Here is a 14,009-nt window from a genome sequence, read left to right on the forward strand (position 1 = left end):
ATCTGGATGACTCAGAAGGAGATGCTGCACTGCTCTGCTGCAAGGACTGCTACTGTGCTGCCTGAGTGAGGACTGGTCCTGCATCTTGAAGCCAGGACCACCAGAGTGACCCCCATGGGCCAGTTGCCCTGCCTCCTGATCAGAGCTTCAGGTACAGAAAAAGCTCCAACCACTTTGAACCCTGTATCTGGACTGTACCTGCTGTAAGTCCTACCCCTCATGTGGTGCCATCCCAGTCCTGGACCCTTGGAAGTGCTCCTGAAGGTGCTCTGCAAGCCCAGCTGTGATCCTGGCAGAACTGACGCCGCACAACGCATTGTCTCGCTCCCTTGCAGGACCTTGCAGCTCATCGGTACTGCTGCTGCATGACATCTCAGCGACGCAGGACCCCGCATAGCAGCCCCGCTGCTCCTCAGAACTGCCACTGTGTGACGCATCCTCAAAGCAGAACCTCGCATGGCAGCCCTGCCACTCCTCAATCACTGCTGCGCAACGCATCCTCAACACGGCACCATGCAGCGCTCTGCAACCAGAATTTAGGGTACTTTGTTCAGCCGGCCTAACTCGGTCCTTGTATCTATCTGACTTGTGACTTTGCACGTGTCAGATGCGACCAGATAACTACAGTTGACGCTTTGTGTTTTTAAGCACTATTTCTATTTAAATCTTTATAATTGCATATCTCTGGTTCTACTGGTTGCTTTTTCGTCGTTTTGGTGTCAAATGTTTTATTAACATTTTATTTTTCTAAATTGGTGTGGGATTTTTCTGGTATTGTGTTTACTACTGTGCATGAGCTGTATAAATACATTACACATTGCCTCCAAGTTAAGCCTGACTGCTCTTGTGCCAAGCTACCAGAGGGTTGAGCACAGGTTAATTTGGGGGTTTCCGACAAGAATTGTGGTTGCTACTTGAGTAGGATTACACCGCCCTCAACCAGTAACCCAATTTCCTGCATTTACCTGCATGTATTGCTTAGATTTTGGGTGGCATGTCCCCAACAGAATTACAGGAAGATGGTAGGGGGGGATTCATTCAGATTTTCAGTCCCAAACTGAGGAGTGCTTAGGAGCAAACTGCCATTTTAATTGGCCATTTGCAGCTGCTATTTAAACGCCTTTCCCCACCACATTATTATTTGGGTTTTTTAAATGCTCTTGCATTTTTGGGGGGTCTGGCAGCTGCAATTTGCAGTCAGGCTGCCCCTTTCTACCGAAGCACTTTTGTATGCATCTGCCATATTGGAATGGTAAATTATGAAAAAGAAAATGGGTGCCACAGCGTAATGATGTATACATCATCACACTGAGGCTGCAGTTGTATTATGAAGCATATGTGCTCAAATGCGTGAATAAGCATGCACACTTATACATCATTGCACTATTGTTGGTCTTTTTTTTTTTTTTTGCTGATGCATCACCAATACCGATTTTATCATTTTTTTTCCCCTCTTCTTTTTGACAAAATTGGCAAAACATCATTTGTTAAGCCAAAGTCGAGACTAGTTTGTTATATCTATGATATAACATGCACCATTCACAGCTGTTGCAGAGGTTTTCAATCAGAACAAATGTTTCATTCCTTCATTGACATCCTTTGTCTCCATCTCCATTAGTTTTTTCAGGCAGGTCAATACAATATAAGGTCAGTCTTCTTTGTCCCTGTCCTCATATGCAGCTTGCCAACTTCCTAATCAACTTAAGGCAAGTCCCTTTCTTATCACATGCATAAACAGCCCCATTTTCATCTGAGACATTACCAGAGTTCATGTGTTGGTATGTGATGTATTCAAATCAAAAGTGCACTATACCAGTGATTGGGAAACCTCAATGTCTAACCATGGTGCCCCCCCCCCCCACCCCCCAAGCCATACGCTACAGTAAATTAAATTTGCTGGCCAACTGAACTGGGATCCTCCCCTACCCCATCCCCCTCCGCAAAACATCTTGGTGTAACAGTAAACAATGACCTAACAATGAAGACCCAAACTGGCTCCGTGATCTCAACCTGCTTCTTCCAGCTAAGGAAGATCAGAAAGATGAGCAGACTCCTCATACAGGAAGCACTGATACAGGTTGTTCTAGCCATGGTCATGCCTCACATAGGTTATGCCAATTCCCTATACTTTGGATTTCCACTATATTTAACCAAACGACTACAACTGGTGCAGAATCAAGCGGGTAGACTGATTTTCCAGCAACCGAGATGGCAACATGTCTCTCCGCTCATGAGGATGCTGCATAGGCTCCCCATCCCCCAGCGCTGTGCCTTTAAGGTAGGCTGCCTGATTTTCAAATCCCTGCATGTCTGGAGCCCCAAATTCATTGATAGCCTTATTCAAAGGTATACATTGATAGCCTTATTCAAAGGTATACTCCTTCGCGCAACCTGCGCTCTGCTCACCTGCACCTCCCGACAAATCCCTCGTTCAAACCGAAGCGGCAGGGGGCTGTAGGTTTGCAAATACTGCCACCTAGATTTTGGAACTCCCTCCACCACGAAATCAGATCCTGTACTGACTTGCTGAGCTTCAGAAAATCCCTTAAGACAAGGGTGTTTAGACAAGCATACGAATAATTCCTACAGGGTTCGGCACCTCCTAGAACAGTGCCATGAAATCAATCGGTGAACGTGCGCTCTATAAGAACTTTATAACATAACATGATTTCTTCAACTTTGTTTATGATCTTATTCACCAAAATCCTTGGCTAGACATTATTTACTGTAAGCATTTTCCAGCGATCATTTCAGAATTGCTAGCCGGAGCCAATGGGAAAACATCAGGATAAATGGTTCCTTGAGTCCTTGGTCAGAGTAATATCCCGGGCATGCATGTAGCCCCTGGGACTACTTTTCCTTCATAGTCTTTCTTTTACGAGAGACAACCCACCATACAGTGTATACAAGTGCCGAAGCAAATACACCTCGAGGTTCTCCGCACATTCGGGAGCACGTTGATCCCGCTGCCTCTCGAGGTCTACCAAAGTTTGATGTAATAGTAGATCATCTGCATATATACGCTCATTAATATGGTGTAGCCCAACATTCAGTGGCATTGCGCTGGTTTCAGATGGGCAAGTTGGTGGAGGTCTGTTGAATACAAACTAAACAATAGGGCAAGGGCAGACATCTACTTATATCTAACGCTAAACAGCCCATAGTGGGATCCATAGTGGTGTGTGTTGCTTCACGTAATCAGATGGAAAACAGACTCCTCAGATTAGCCCGAGAGCCCATCACACAAAAAGTAAAGCAGCCACTACTGGCCCTTTGAGGAATATTTCCATCAATGAAATGTGTAGTGACCACTTGGAGATCATTTCATACTTTTGTGCGGCAATATTTTTGTGTTTCTCTCTGCAGAACAAAGACCCAAGTGGGCCAGAACTAACTGGGGCGAAATAAAGCATTTTTTTCTAAGTGACTTGTTTAAGCTTGTTTTGAAATTCTAGTTGCAGCTGTTAAAAAGGAAGCAGAAAATATGGTCTTTAAATAGATAATGCTTGCCAGAGAAACCAAACATAGGTGGATCATTTCTATATTTTAATGGATAAATGATTATAAGTAAATGACTTTTCCTTTTTCTCCTTTTGCTTTGAATTGAACACGAGTCCTTCTGCGAAGATTCTTGCCCTCCAAGGATTTCTATCATATTTGTGCTTTTAACAGTAGCGATTCAGCACAGCCTTCATACTGTTGCCATATGTGACACTTAAGGACTGCATTTACTGTGGCTGGCAACACTGTGTAACATTTTATTTTGGTGCCACCTCCCTGTTTCAGACTCACTATTTTCACTATTACTGTTTTTTTTCGGTGACAGTGGACTATCCAGGATAGTCTTTGTTACTATGTACATAAGGAGATGTAGAGTTGCACTTGCCTTGGAAGGCTGTATTAATGAGTTTCAGTTGGGCATACCCAACGGTTCGCATCTATAATCTTGCTTCCATTTTGTAGCACTACAAGGTGCCTTACCTTGTACATTCCACACTGGGCCTTCCCCTTTCAAAGGACTGCTTTGGATAAACGAGGCATTTGCTGCAAAACTATTCTGTGCAAGCTCGACGGTGAGGGATGTGAGGCTTGTGTTGCAAGGCTGACGTTCTATTAAATTCTTAAGAAAAAATGGATGAGATGGTTTTCTTATTTGTGACCAGCCATCCTGATGTTTGTAAAACAAGAGCGCTTTGTCTCTATATTGCGGTCTACGTTTGACTCATGGTTACAGGTATTGGCTGTGCTCAGTTCAGAAGTTCCTACAATGGCTATTTCACTGCATTGGATATTGAGCCGACAGATCCTTGAGCTACAGCTTTGTAATTTGTTTAAGAAAGACAGACTATGAGAGTCTCTACTTTCTTCCAAGTTTTCTGTGTCCTCTTTATCTCCCTGTCCCTTCCCCTACACTGCTAGACACTCATTCTTGTCTATTTCCCCATTTCTTATCCCCCCTACTCCTACAATGTATCTACTGTTCTTCAACCAAATTCTTGCAACCTGTTCTTTTCGCCCGTCTATAAAATCTGTTCATCTTATCCCCACGTGTAATGTTGGACATGCTGCTTCCGTTTGTGGTGCATCCTGTGCTTTCAACTTCCACATTCACCTTCTAGTCCATTCCCTGTCAACTATTCTTTCTAATGCACACGTCTTTTGTCACCCAAAGGTGGGCAATGGTAAACACACTATCCATGTGGTGAACATCTCGACTGGAAAAAAAGTGAAAGGGGGATCCAGCAAGCTGACAGGCCGGGTACTCTCCCTATCCTTCGACTCTCCGGGGCGCATCCTATGGGCTGGGGATGATCGGGGGAGCATCTTCTCTTTCCTGTTCGACATGGCTACAGGTGAGGTTTGGAAGCATCTACCCGGTCAGGTACTTGGGAACATAGACCATGCTGGGAAAGCCCTGCAGTAGTGCTGTTGCACTGTGGATGTATTTTGCTTAGTGTACGTTGATGGCTGTGTTTTCTGTTCTTTCTTTTGTAGGAAAGCTCACCAAAGCCAAGCGCTTGGTGGTGAATGAAGGTAGCTGCATCACCAACATATCTGCCCGTTCCTGGATCAGTCGGGAGGCTAGGGATCCCTCCCTGCTTGTGAATGCATGTGTAAATAAACTGCTGCTCTACAGGTGAGGTTGCCTAAATTCCCCCATAGTAGAGTGCATGCAAACAGACGCATTGGGGGGAGGAGACACTCCAGTCAGTGGCAATAAACACCAGCAACCAGCCGGATGGAGATACCGTCCTTCATCATCCAACCTATAGTTTTTTAAAATCTCATCTGGGATATGCTAACAATTGTTGAAAGTATAATTTCAAAAATCTGTATTGAATGTGACATGAAATCCTTATTTAAAATTGCCATTAGTTTATGGTGACCATGTCCCTCCGGGTAATTGCGGACACCGTTTGCAGTCCTAAACATTTGTATGAAAACCTAATGCCATCTGGGTGTAGTCTTGTTAGCTTCAGTTGAACTAATTAGACCAACACACCTAAAATCCTTGATTTGTAGACGGAAAGTTCAGGACTGGAGATGGAGTCCGTAATCACCTGGAGCGAGGTGATCACTCTATATTAATTAAAATAAAGGGGCCAATTTATGTTTTGGCGGATAGTTCATCGGGGTGGAGGAGGACATTACCTATGCCACCCAACAGACTACATTCTGCCAAATTTAAAGATGACCGCCGACCTAGCAGTCATCTCTGTACGTTGAAAGAAACAGACATCATAACAGTTCCCTTTCAGGAACAAAAGGTTCGGAAGATGGCCGCCCTCGATTTTGATGGCTACTCACCAAACCTTTAGACTTTTTTGTTTTTCAGAAAAAGACTCACAAAGTGTCAGTTTTTTCCTGGGGGAAAAACGAATTACCCCCCTGACCCTTGGAGTTTTCTCTCAGGGTGTGGGACATCATTGATTGTTTTTTTTTTTCCTCTACCCCCCAACAAGCATTACCTGTCGGTGGAGGACAGAAAAAAATCCTCAAAAATATTACACCATCCACCCTAAACAAAGTAGAAGGTGTAATGCCCGTCCTCCAACGACATACCCTATGCCATCATAGGAAGCTTTCCCTCAGTGGAGACAATAGGGGCTCCGTCGATGGAAACCTTACATCCGAGAGTTTGGCAGACAGGGTATTCTGTTGCGTTTGCCACAGAGTACCGTATACGCCAAACTTTAAATCAGGCCCAAAGTCTTTTCAGCTTGTTTTGCTTGTGACCGGCGTTTTACCTTTTTAGAGGTAAAAACTATGTGTACGTGCTGTTCTATCTGCACGTTGCTGCTAAGAAATTGTTCAAACCCCCCAGCATAATCTCGCTTGGTAAAATGTAGGCATGCTGCCAAAGCTTTCCATCCTCATTTGCCAGTTGCTGTTTACAGGGGAGAGCGTTCTTTCCTGTGCTGGTATGCGCATGGCCTCTGCTATGGCACTTTTTGTCGCTTCTGTTATCAAGGAAAGCCGCTGCTTACTGCAAGACTACGCGGCCCTTTGTAATTAATAGAGGGGAGAACAGAAGAATGAATCTGTGTTATGAGTGCATAGAGTGTGGGTTGTCTTGACATTGTAATGGATATTTCAATACAATACGCTGCAGATATTGTAAACAAGTGGTGGCCCTTGAATCACTCCCCTTCCTGAATATCAATCTTTAGCCCATCTGTTCTGCTTCAGAAGGTTGGATCTATATGGAAATCAGTCGAGCCTAGGCCAAACTGCAAGGCATTGCCTTCCCAGAAGAGGAACACAAGTAACTGCAGATGTTTTTTAGCCATGTAGGCGCCATCTGTAAAGCGCATCTTTAATTCTGACATAAAGAAGCTCAAGACCCAAATGGGAACCCACCAAACCCTTCAGGATGACCCGCTGAGAGCAACAAAAAGCAGGGCTTAGAAATGATGCCTGCATCGGGTGTAGATCTTGCATTGCTGTGTCGTAGTGGCTTAGGTTGGACCTCAGTGTGAGGTCAATTGCTTGTGATTTCATTCATCAAGATGAAGTGACCTTGATGTTCGGGCTGGATTTCTCCTTTAGAGTGAAAGGCCAAGACTGATTTGGTTGGCTCCTTTCGACTGTGGTTTAAAAAAGCTGACAACGACGGGATAGAGTACCATACAGGGGATTTCAGATCACTAAGTTTGATTTACTCATTTCCATCACGTTTGTTATTGCCTAAAACCAGTTTGCATTTATGATAGAGCTCTGTGGGGGAAACTATAAAGTCTTGCAATTGTACCACAGGATTTTGACAAATTTCTGCAAATTTACATACAGGGGCTGGAGGTAGGCGGTAAGCTGTAGTTCACACTGCTTTGAGACTGTACACCCACAGGCACGGCTCCTCCACAATGGCGGAGGAGCATCGCCCCATTGGCTCCGATATACTATAATCGGTTTATTTTTCATTTGCCAGCTCGGAGCCAGCGTGTGCACAGAGAGGGGGTAGGAGGCCTGGTTGTTGCACTTATAAGTGTGCATGTGTGTTTCTCCAGCCCAGCTGTATCTAACAGCCGGGTTGGAGAAACAGCATAGACTCCTGTGCCTGAGCAGAGCGTCAAAGGAGCCCACTCAGGCCAATCCCTGAACTGCTCTCACAGCATGAGAGCAGCGCAGTAATTGCACCGGGAGTCTGTGATGCTGCCCCAGTGCCTACTGGGACAAGGAAGAAGAGCACTGAGGTGCGGCGCGGCAGGCGGCCGGCAGCTTTAGGTAAGTTTTCCTTTTATTATTATTATTAAACTCCCCCGTTCGTGCCTCCCATCCCATGCTCCCCCCCCCCCCCCGCACACCCTCCACCTGCCTCGCCACCTCCACCCGCCTCACCACCTTTTGTTTGTGGCAGCCACCACTGTACACCCACAAACTAACATCGTTAAGGGTATCCACCAAATCTTTTCTGGTCAATTTTAACAGTTAGGAGTAAATGTCCAACTCTTATGACAAAAACAGAAGGAAATCTTTCTTCGGTTGGAAAATAAAGGTAGGTGTATGGAAAGTGAATTTGCAATTAGTCAGGAGATTTTTGCATGAGCAAATACACAAAGGTGTATGTGTTCACACTAACACAAAATCCACAAACGTTTGCCTGGATTACAGTTTCGAGGCATGCATCTGTAAACTCCTGTGAATTCCTGAAAGTTGTAAATCCGCACATATGTAAGGATATATGCAAGGATATATTCATGCAGGTGCAGGGCAGTGATTTTCATTACGATTTGTGACCCTATTTATTTTCATGTTGACATAGCATTGGCTATAACAGTTTTACACAGATTTAACTATTGTTAATCTTTTTTTCAAATATTGGAACACATCAACCATGTTTAACTAAATGATGCCTTAGAGAATTGCATATGTGTATTTGCATTAAATCAGGGTTCGTTGAGGGAGTGTTCTAAATTGCTTCAAACTATTATAATGTTTGCAAACGTGTACACATTTTAAACGGCAACCGATGTCAGTAACGCAGTCTGAGCGCACAGTATTTCCTTAGAAGGCTCGCCCTAAAAGTAAAAGCTTTGCAATAATGCATATATACACATTTGAAAAAAACAAGCTACTAGATATGAGTACTTATCTTGCCTTAATAGCAGACAATCAATTTTCACAGATCCATACTTGGGACTGTAAATTGGCAGACTAAAGGGTTTGTGCTGTAGGTGGTTGTGCCTACTTCCACTAAAACTAAACACAAAAACCCCTTGTCCTAGACCACAAACAATATGTCTCGCTGAACTGATTGTTGTCCACCATTTACTCTTTGCAGAAGGTCCGGGGATTATGTTTATGTAAACACTGTGAGCCTACAGCACTTTGTGGTCTGGGTTTTCCAGTTGGAACCTTTTCGTGAGGTCGCATGGTGACATTGACTAGTTCTGGAGTTAGGGTCACATGGTGTGCTGCAGCAGCCTGAGCGGGGCCTGCATCTTTATTGCAGGTAAGTAATGGGGTGAGAGCAGTGCATGAGGCCCAGTCACGTGTGTAGAGACTGCTTCCAACAAGGTGAAAAGTGGGAACTACGAGACAGGTATTTTAGAAAAATGCAGAAAAAAAGAAAATTGGCAGATTGGCTTTCTTCTTAAAGAATTTTATAAAATTGGCCCGTGATTCTTCCTTCTGATGACATACGCATGACATCTTATCTCTGTAGACAGTTGGATATATAGTACATCAAGGTGTAACGTTGTGCCTGTCTAGTCCTGCCTTGAAGAGCATCTTAAAAGTGTTTAATTCCCTAAAATGTGCTATTTAAGCATACTACTTAACGCGGACTCCACAAGTCTTTGGAGGTGTGGTTGGTTTGAAATCATAATTGTATATAGATGCTTGTCTGTCACGGAGAGGCTGCAGTGCTGCCTGAAACCATAGCAATATGGCTTGTACGCTCTGCTAAACACAAATATCACCTACTCAAGGTGTCGTTGGAGTCTTACTTCAGAGATTTCTACATGATTTGCGCTCTCCTGGTTTTCAGCTGAACAGTTATCTGCCTGGTATGGGTGCTGACTCAACAGACCGGTCCATGCGGAATGTTGACCCAAAAGTCCTTGTAAACGCTGGCTGGCCTGTCCTCAGTAAGTGTGAACCGTAAAGCTGGCCGGCCTGTCCTCAGTAAGTGTGAACCGTAAAGCTGGCCGGCCTGTCCTCAGTAAGTGTGAACCGTAAAGCTGGCTGGCCTGTCCTCAGTAAGTGTGAACCATAAAGCTGGCTGGCCTGTCCTCAGTAAGTGTGAACCGTAAAGCTGGCCGGCCTGTCCTCAGTAAGTGTGAACCGTAAAGCTGGCCGGCCTGTCCTCAGTAAGTGTGAACCGTAAAGCTGGCTGGCCTGTCCTCAGTAAGTGTGAACCGTAAAGCTGGCCGGCCTGTCCTCAGTAAGTGTGAACCGTAAAGCTGGCCGGCCTGTCCTCAGTAAGTGTGAACCGTAAAGCTGGCTGGCTTGTCCTCAGTAAGTGTGAACCGTAAAGTTGGCTGGCCTGTCCTCAGTAAGTGTGAACCGTAAAGTTGGCTGGCCTGTCCTCAGTAAGTGTGAACCGTAAAGCTGGCTGGCCTGTCCTCAGTAAGTGTGAATTGCTGGAGATTTGCTGTGCATAGAATCTGTGGGGTGATGCTTCACTCTCATTGAGTGTCAGAGGTCCTTCACCTAGTTTGAGGTAAAGATGGACGTGTCCTTTTACCTAGCAGATAAGGGAACGTCTAACACATTTTTCCAACTTGTTTTCTTTAATTTGACCTTTTATAAACTACATTCTCTTCTCTCTAGGGTGGTGGACAATGAAGGTACACTACAGCTAAAGCGCAGCTTCCAGATCCAGCAGAACTCCCACCCACTGCGGAGTATTTTCTGCCCTCTCATGTCCTTCCGTCAGGGCGCCTGCGTAGGTGAGTATGAGCATCACCACACTTTGTGCTTGACTTTCTGCTTGAGATGTCAGGGTGAGGATCCCTGGATGACCCTGGTCTACGGTTTGGAGCAACACACACATAGATGTCTGTATCGGCACCCGAGTACAGTAGTCATCTGCTTTATTGATGATCTCTTATCGGCCAATCATGTCCTCTTGATTTGCATGCACAAGCACTGAAGACTTTTTATAAAAACAAAATATCTTTCTCCAAACAGTAACTGTGCCTGCTTTAATTTTAAACATTTAGAAATAAACTAGCCAGTTAATACTCTAATGCAGATCCAAGAAATGCAACTTTTTAATTTGCCCCTTTTGCATTTCAGTCTTTTTTATTCAATGTTTAGTAAAATATACACTGAAAAGAAGAAAATATTAACTGTTCAAATAAATAAAATAGTTTAGTGGGAGGGGGTACTACTTGCAGGAAAACTTTACATAACGTATTTGTAAAGTGCACGTTCAACCATGCATATCTTGGCGCTGAATAACAGATGTTTATTGTTATCCAACTTAATGGTACTCATTTTATCAACCTCAGAAGGATGAAAGGCTGAGTAGACCCGCTGGGATTTGAACCTGTGACCATGAGGTTGAACACAGGCCCCTACTATGGACGCATTAGTCCACTAGACCCGGAAAACGAACCCAGCTAATAATATACACACATAGGCCATTCGTTCTCGGAACTTCCCCATCTCCGTGGGATTAAAGAAAAGGAGGAGCGTGAAAAAGGTAGACCTGGTACCTGCTGCAGGGCATCTGTTTTCAGCTCGACAAGACAGAACAATGTGGAGGGTCTCATGGAACTTCCATAGCAATATCCAATAATGGAATTGTCTACCACTACATATTTTAGGACATTTTTAAATAAACTTTTCTCTAATCTGTCAAGAGCATCTATTGGGTCCTACAGCAATGTAATTGGCCCAAAAGTGAGGCATTAGCAAAGTTTCCAACAGTTTTATTCCACATAGCATCTATCCATTGTATGTCCTTGTTGAATTGCACAATAGAAGTGGAAAATAATCGAAACTTCATGTGGGCCACACAATCACAAACTGTGTGCAGTCTCACACAGTGTCAGGATACCTTCAAGGGTGATGGCGCACTTTACAAATTTCATAACCTAGCTGTGAAAGTAAAACTGTTTGTTATGGAAAAGGCCCAGCATGGAGTCAAACATTCTTCTTGTATCTCGTTTTGTATGCAGAATTCATGGAAACAGGTGTGAGGAAAACCTCCATTGCTGAGTCTTAAAATTTGATTTGAGTACTAGTGGAAAAAAAATACATTGGTTCAAGCCTGTTGTATACTGAGTCAAACATGTTTTAAGTTTGCCATATGCATTGGTTGAAAGACCATATTAGAAAGACGAAAATAAGTTACTTACCTGTAATTGTAGTTCTCCAGTATTGGAATATTTCATAGATTCACATGCTTGAACCATTCCCCATCGTCGAGATGGGAGTCCTCGGTACCATACAATAGCAATGCAATGTTGAGAGTATGGAGGCCCTAGGCCGTTCAATTTTGCAAAGCACTATAGTCTATTTAAAAGCGAGACCAAACTTAGATTCCAGCCAATCAGGCTGTTTTGCCCTCTGGAGCATCCCAGAGAGAATCTCCAGTCCCTCAGGTTTTCCATAGCACAAGTGCAGGAGAACCACTTAACCCCTTTGCTGCTAGGACTTTTCCCACTACTGTGCTAAGCGTTTTTTGGCTATTTGGGGTAGCTTGCGCTTAGGCCCCTGTAACTTTTTGTCCACATAAGGTATCCATACCAACTTTGTGTCCTTTTCTTTTAACATCTTGAGGATTCTAAAGGTACCCAGGCTTTGTGGATTCCCCTGGAGGGGACCCAGAAATTAGCCAAAATACAACAACTTTTTTTTTTTAAATGCGGAAACAGTGCTGCAGAAGAAAGCATCTGTTTTTTTTCCTGCAAATGGTATCAACAAACCTCAGCTTTCAAGGACAGGCAGATGTTTGTCAGAAAACCAACATTTCTACACAGTTCTTGGCATTTTATTGGGACATAGCCCTTTTTAGCTATTGTTTGTGCTTTCAACCTCCTTCCAATTAGTGGTAGAAATGGGTGTGAAAGCAATAATTGTTCCCAGAAAGCTATACATTTCTGTAAAGGAGACAAAAGTCTGAATTCAGCAAAGGGTCATTTGTGTAGATCCTTCAAGGTTTTTATTTAATAGAAACTAACAGTTGAAAATAAAAAATATTGAAATGTAGTTAAAAAAAACAGCCATTTGTGCCAACCTTTTCATTGTAGGTGTGACAGATTTCTTAAAGCAATACACAGTTACATCTGCTGGACCCTTCAGGTTGCGGGGATATATAAGATTTGTAGGTTCACCAACAGCCCGAGGAAACCAGAGCCAATAACTGAGCTGCGTCTTGCAATGGTGTTTCATTGTTTACCGGGTATATAGCAATTCATTTGGTAAAATATAAAGAGTGAAAAATGGGTACCAAGGAAACCTATACATTTCCAAAATGGGAACAAAATATAGAGTTTAGAAGTAGTGGTTATTTGCACATCTCCAAAATTGTGGATACCCATACAAGCATGTGAATTAGAGGTCATTCTTCAAAATAACTTCCTTTTTTTTTTTTTTTTACAAATTGTCTTACATTTTGAAGGTAGTTTGCGTTTTTGATCCCAAGCTCGGCAGCCATCTAGGGGAACCAACCAATTCCAGACAATTCTGAAAACTAGACACCCTAAAGAGTCCAGGAAGGTGTTACTTGTGTGGATCCCCAACGTTTTCGTACCCATAATCCCCTGCAGACCTCAAATTTAGCTGGAAAAATCAATTTTTTCTCACATTCCTGTGTGGGAATGTTCTAGGATCACCGTCTGACACAAATTTCTACCACTCAGTGTTCCTCCAGGTCATCTGATAAAAATTGTACTTCACTTGTGAGGGTGGGCCAAGTACCCAGAGCAGGGAAGGGCCCAAAACGTATTGTGGAGACTTTAAAATGATCTATCACAAAACGTCCTGGTCCTGCTTATAAGGAATGACATTGTGATATTAATTGAAAACTACAACAAATGTGAGCAAAAATATTAAATAGATACTAGACACATCTGTTTTCTGTCTTCCTTTCTGTTTTCTATTTTGTTCTCCTTTTTACATTTTCAGACTTGTTTCAATGTTGGTTTCGCTTTCTGGTTTCCATAACTTTCTTACTTGCTTTCACTGTAACGTGTCCATTATTCTTTATTTCCAGTGTGTTCCTCTTCTCTAATTGACTGGCTTTCTTTGTTTGTTTTTCTTTATCCATCATGCTTTTCTATTCCCCTAGCCCACTTATATCCGCACATTGTTCAATTTTCTTTCTCTTTTTATCTTGTTCCATCCACTGCGTCTTTTACTCCATGTCTTATGAATTTCCGTTGCTCTTACTTCCCTGGTTTATTATTATGTCTGTATCACTTATCTTTCCATTTTTCTTTATTCACTGTACCCTACTTTCACTTTTTCCATGTTTTTCCATTATGCTTTGTTGGCTTACTTGACTTTCCACGTCATATTTCTTCACCAATTCTTGTCATTGTCCTCTTTTTATT

The 14,009-nt window shown here is 43.2% G+C and overlaps 1 protein-coding gene across 4 annotated transcripts in view; it reads left to right on the plus strand.

The window, feature by feature from the left end:
- WDR13 (WD repeat domain 13) overlaps positions 1 to 14,009 on the plus strand; it is a 50,761-nt gene that overhangs the window by 34,058 nt on the left and 2,694 nt on the right. For all 4 annotated transcript variants that reach the window (XM_085629623.1, XM_085629622.1, XM_085629621.1 and 1 more), the window contains exons 7-9: positions 4,673 to 4,853; positions 4,996 to 5,137; positions 10,276 to 10,394. In XM_085629623.1, coding sequence (XP_085485749.1) covers positions 4,673 to 4,853; positions 4,996 to 5,137; positions 10,276 to 10,394 — 442 coding nt within the window. The remainder of the gene's footprint in view (positions 1 to 4,672; positions 4,854 to 4,995; positions 5,138 to 10,275; positions 10,395 to 14,009) is intronic.

The sequence above is a fragment of the Triturus cristatus genome, chromosome 10, assembly GCF_964204655.1.
Source record: "Triturus cristatus chromosome 10, aTriCri1.1, whole genome shotgun sequence".
NCBI classification, from domain to species: Eukaryota; Metazoa; Chordata; class Amphibia; order Caudata; family Salamandridae; genus Triturus; species Triturus cristatus.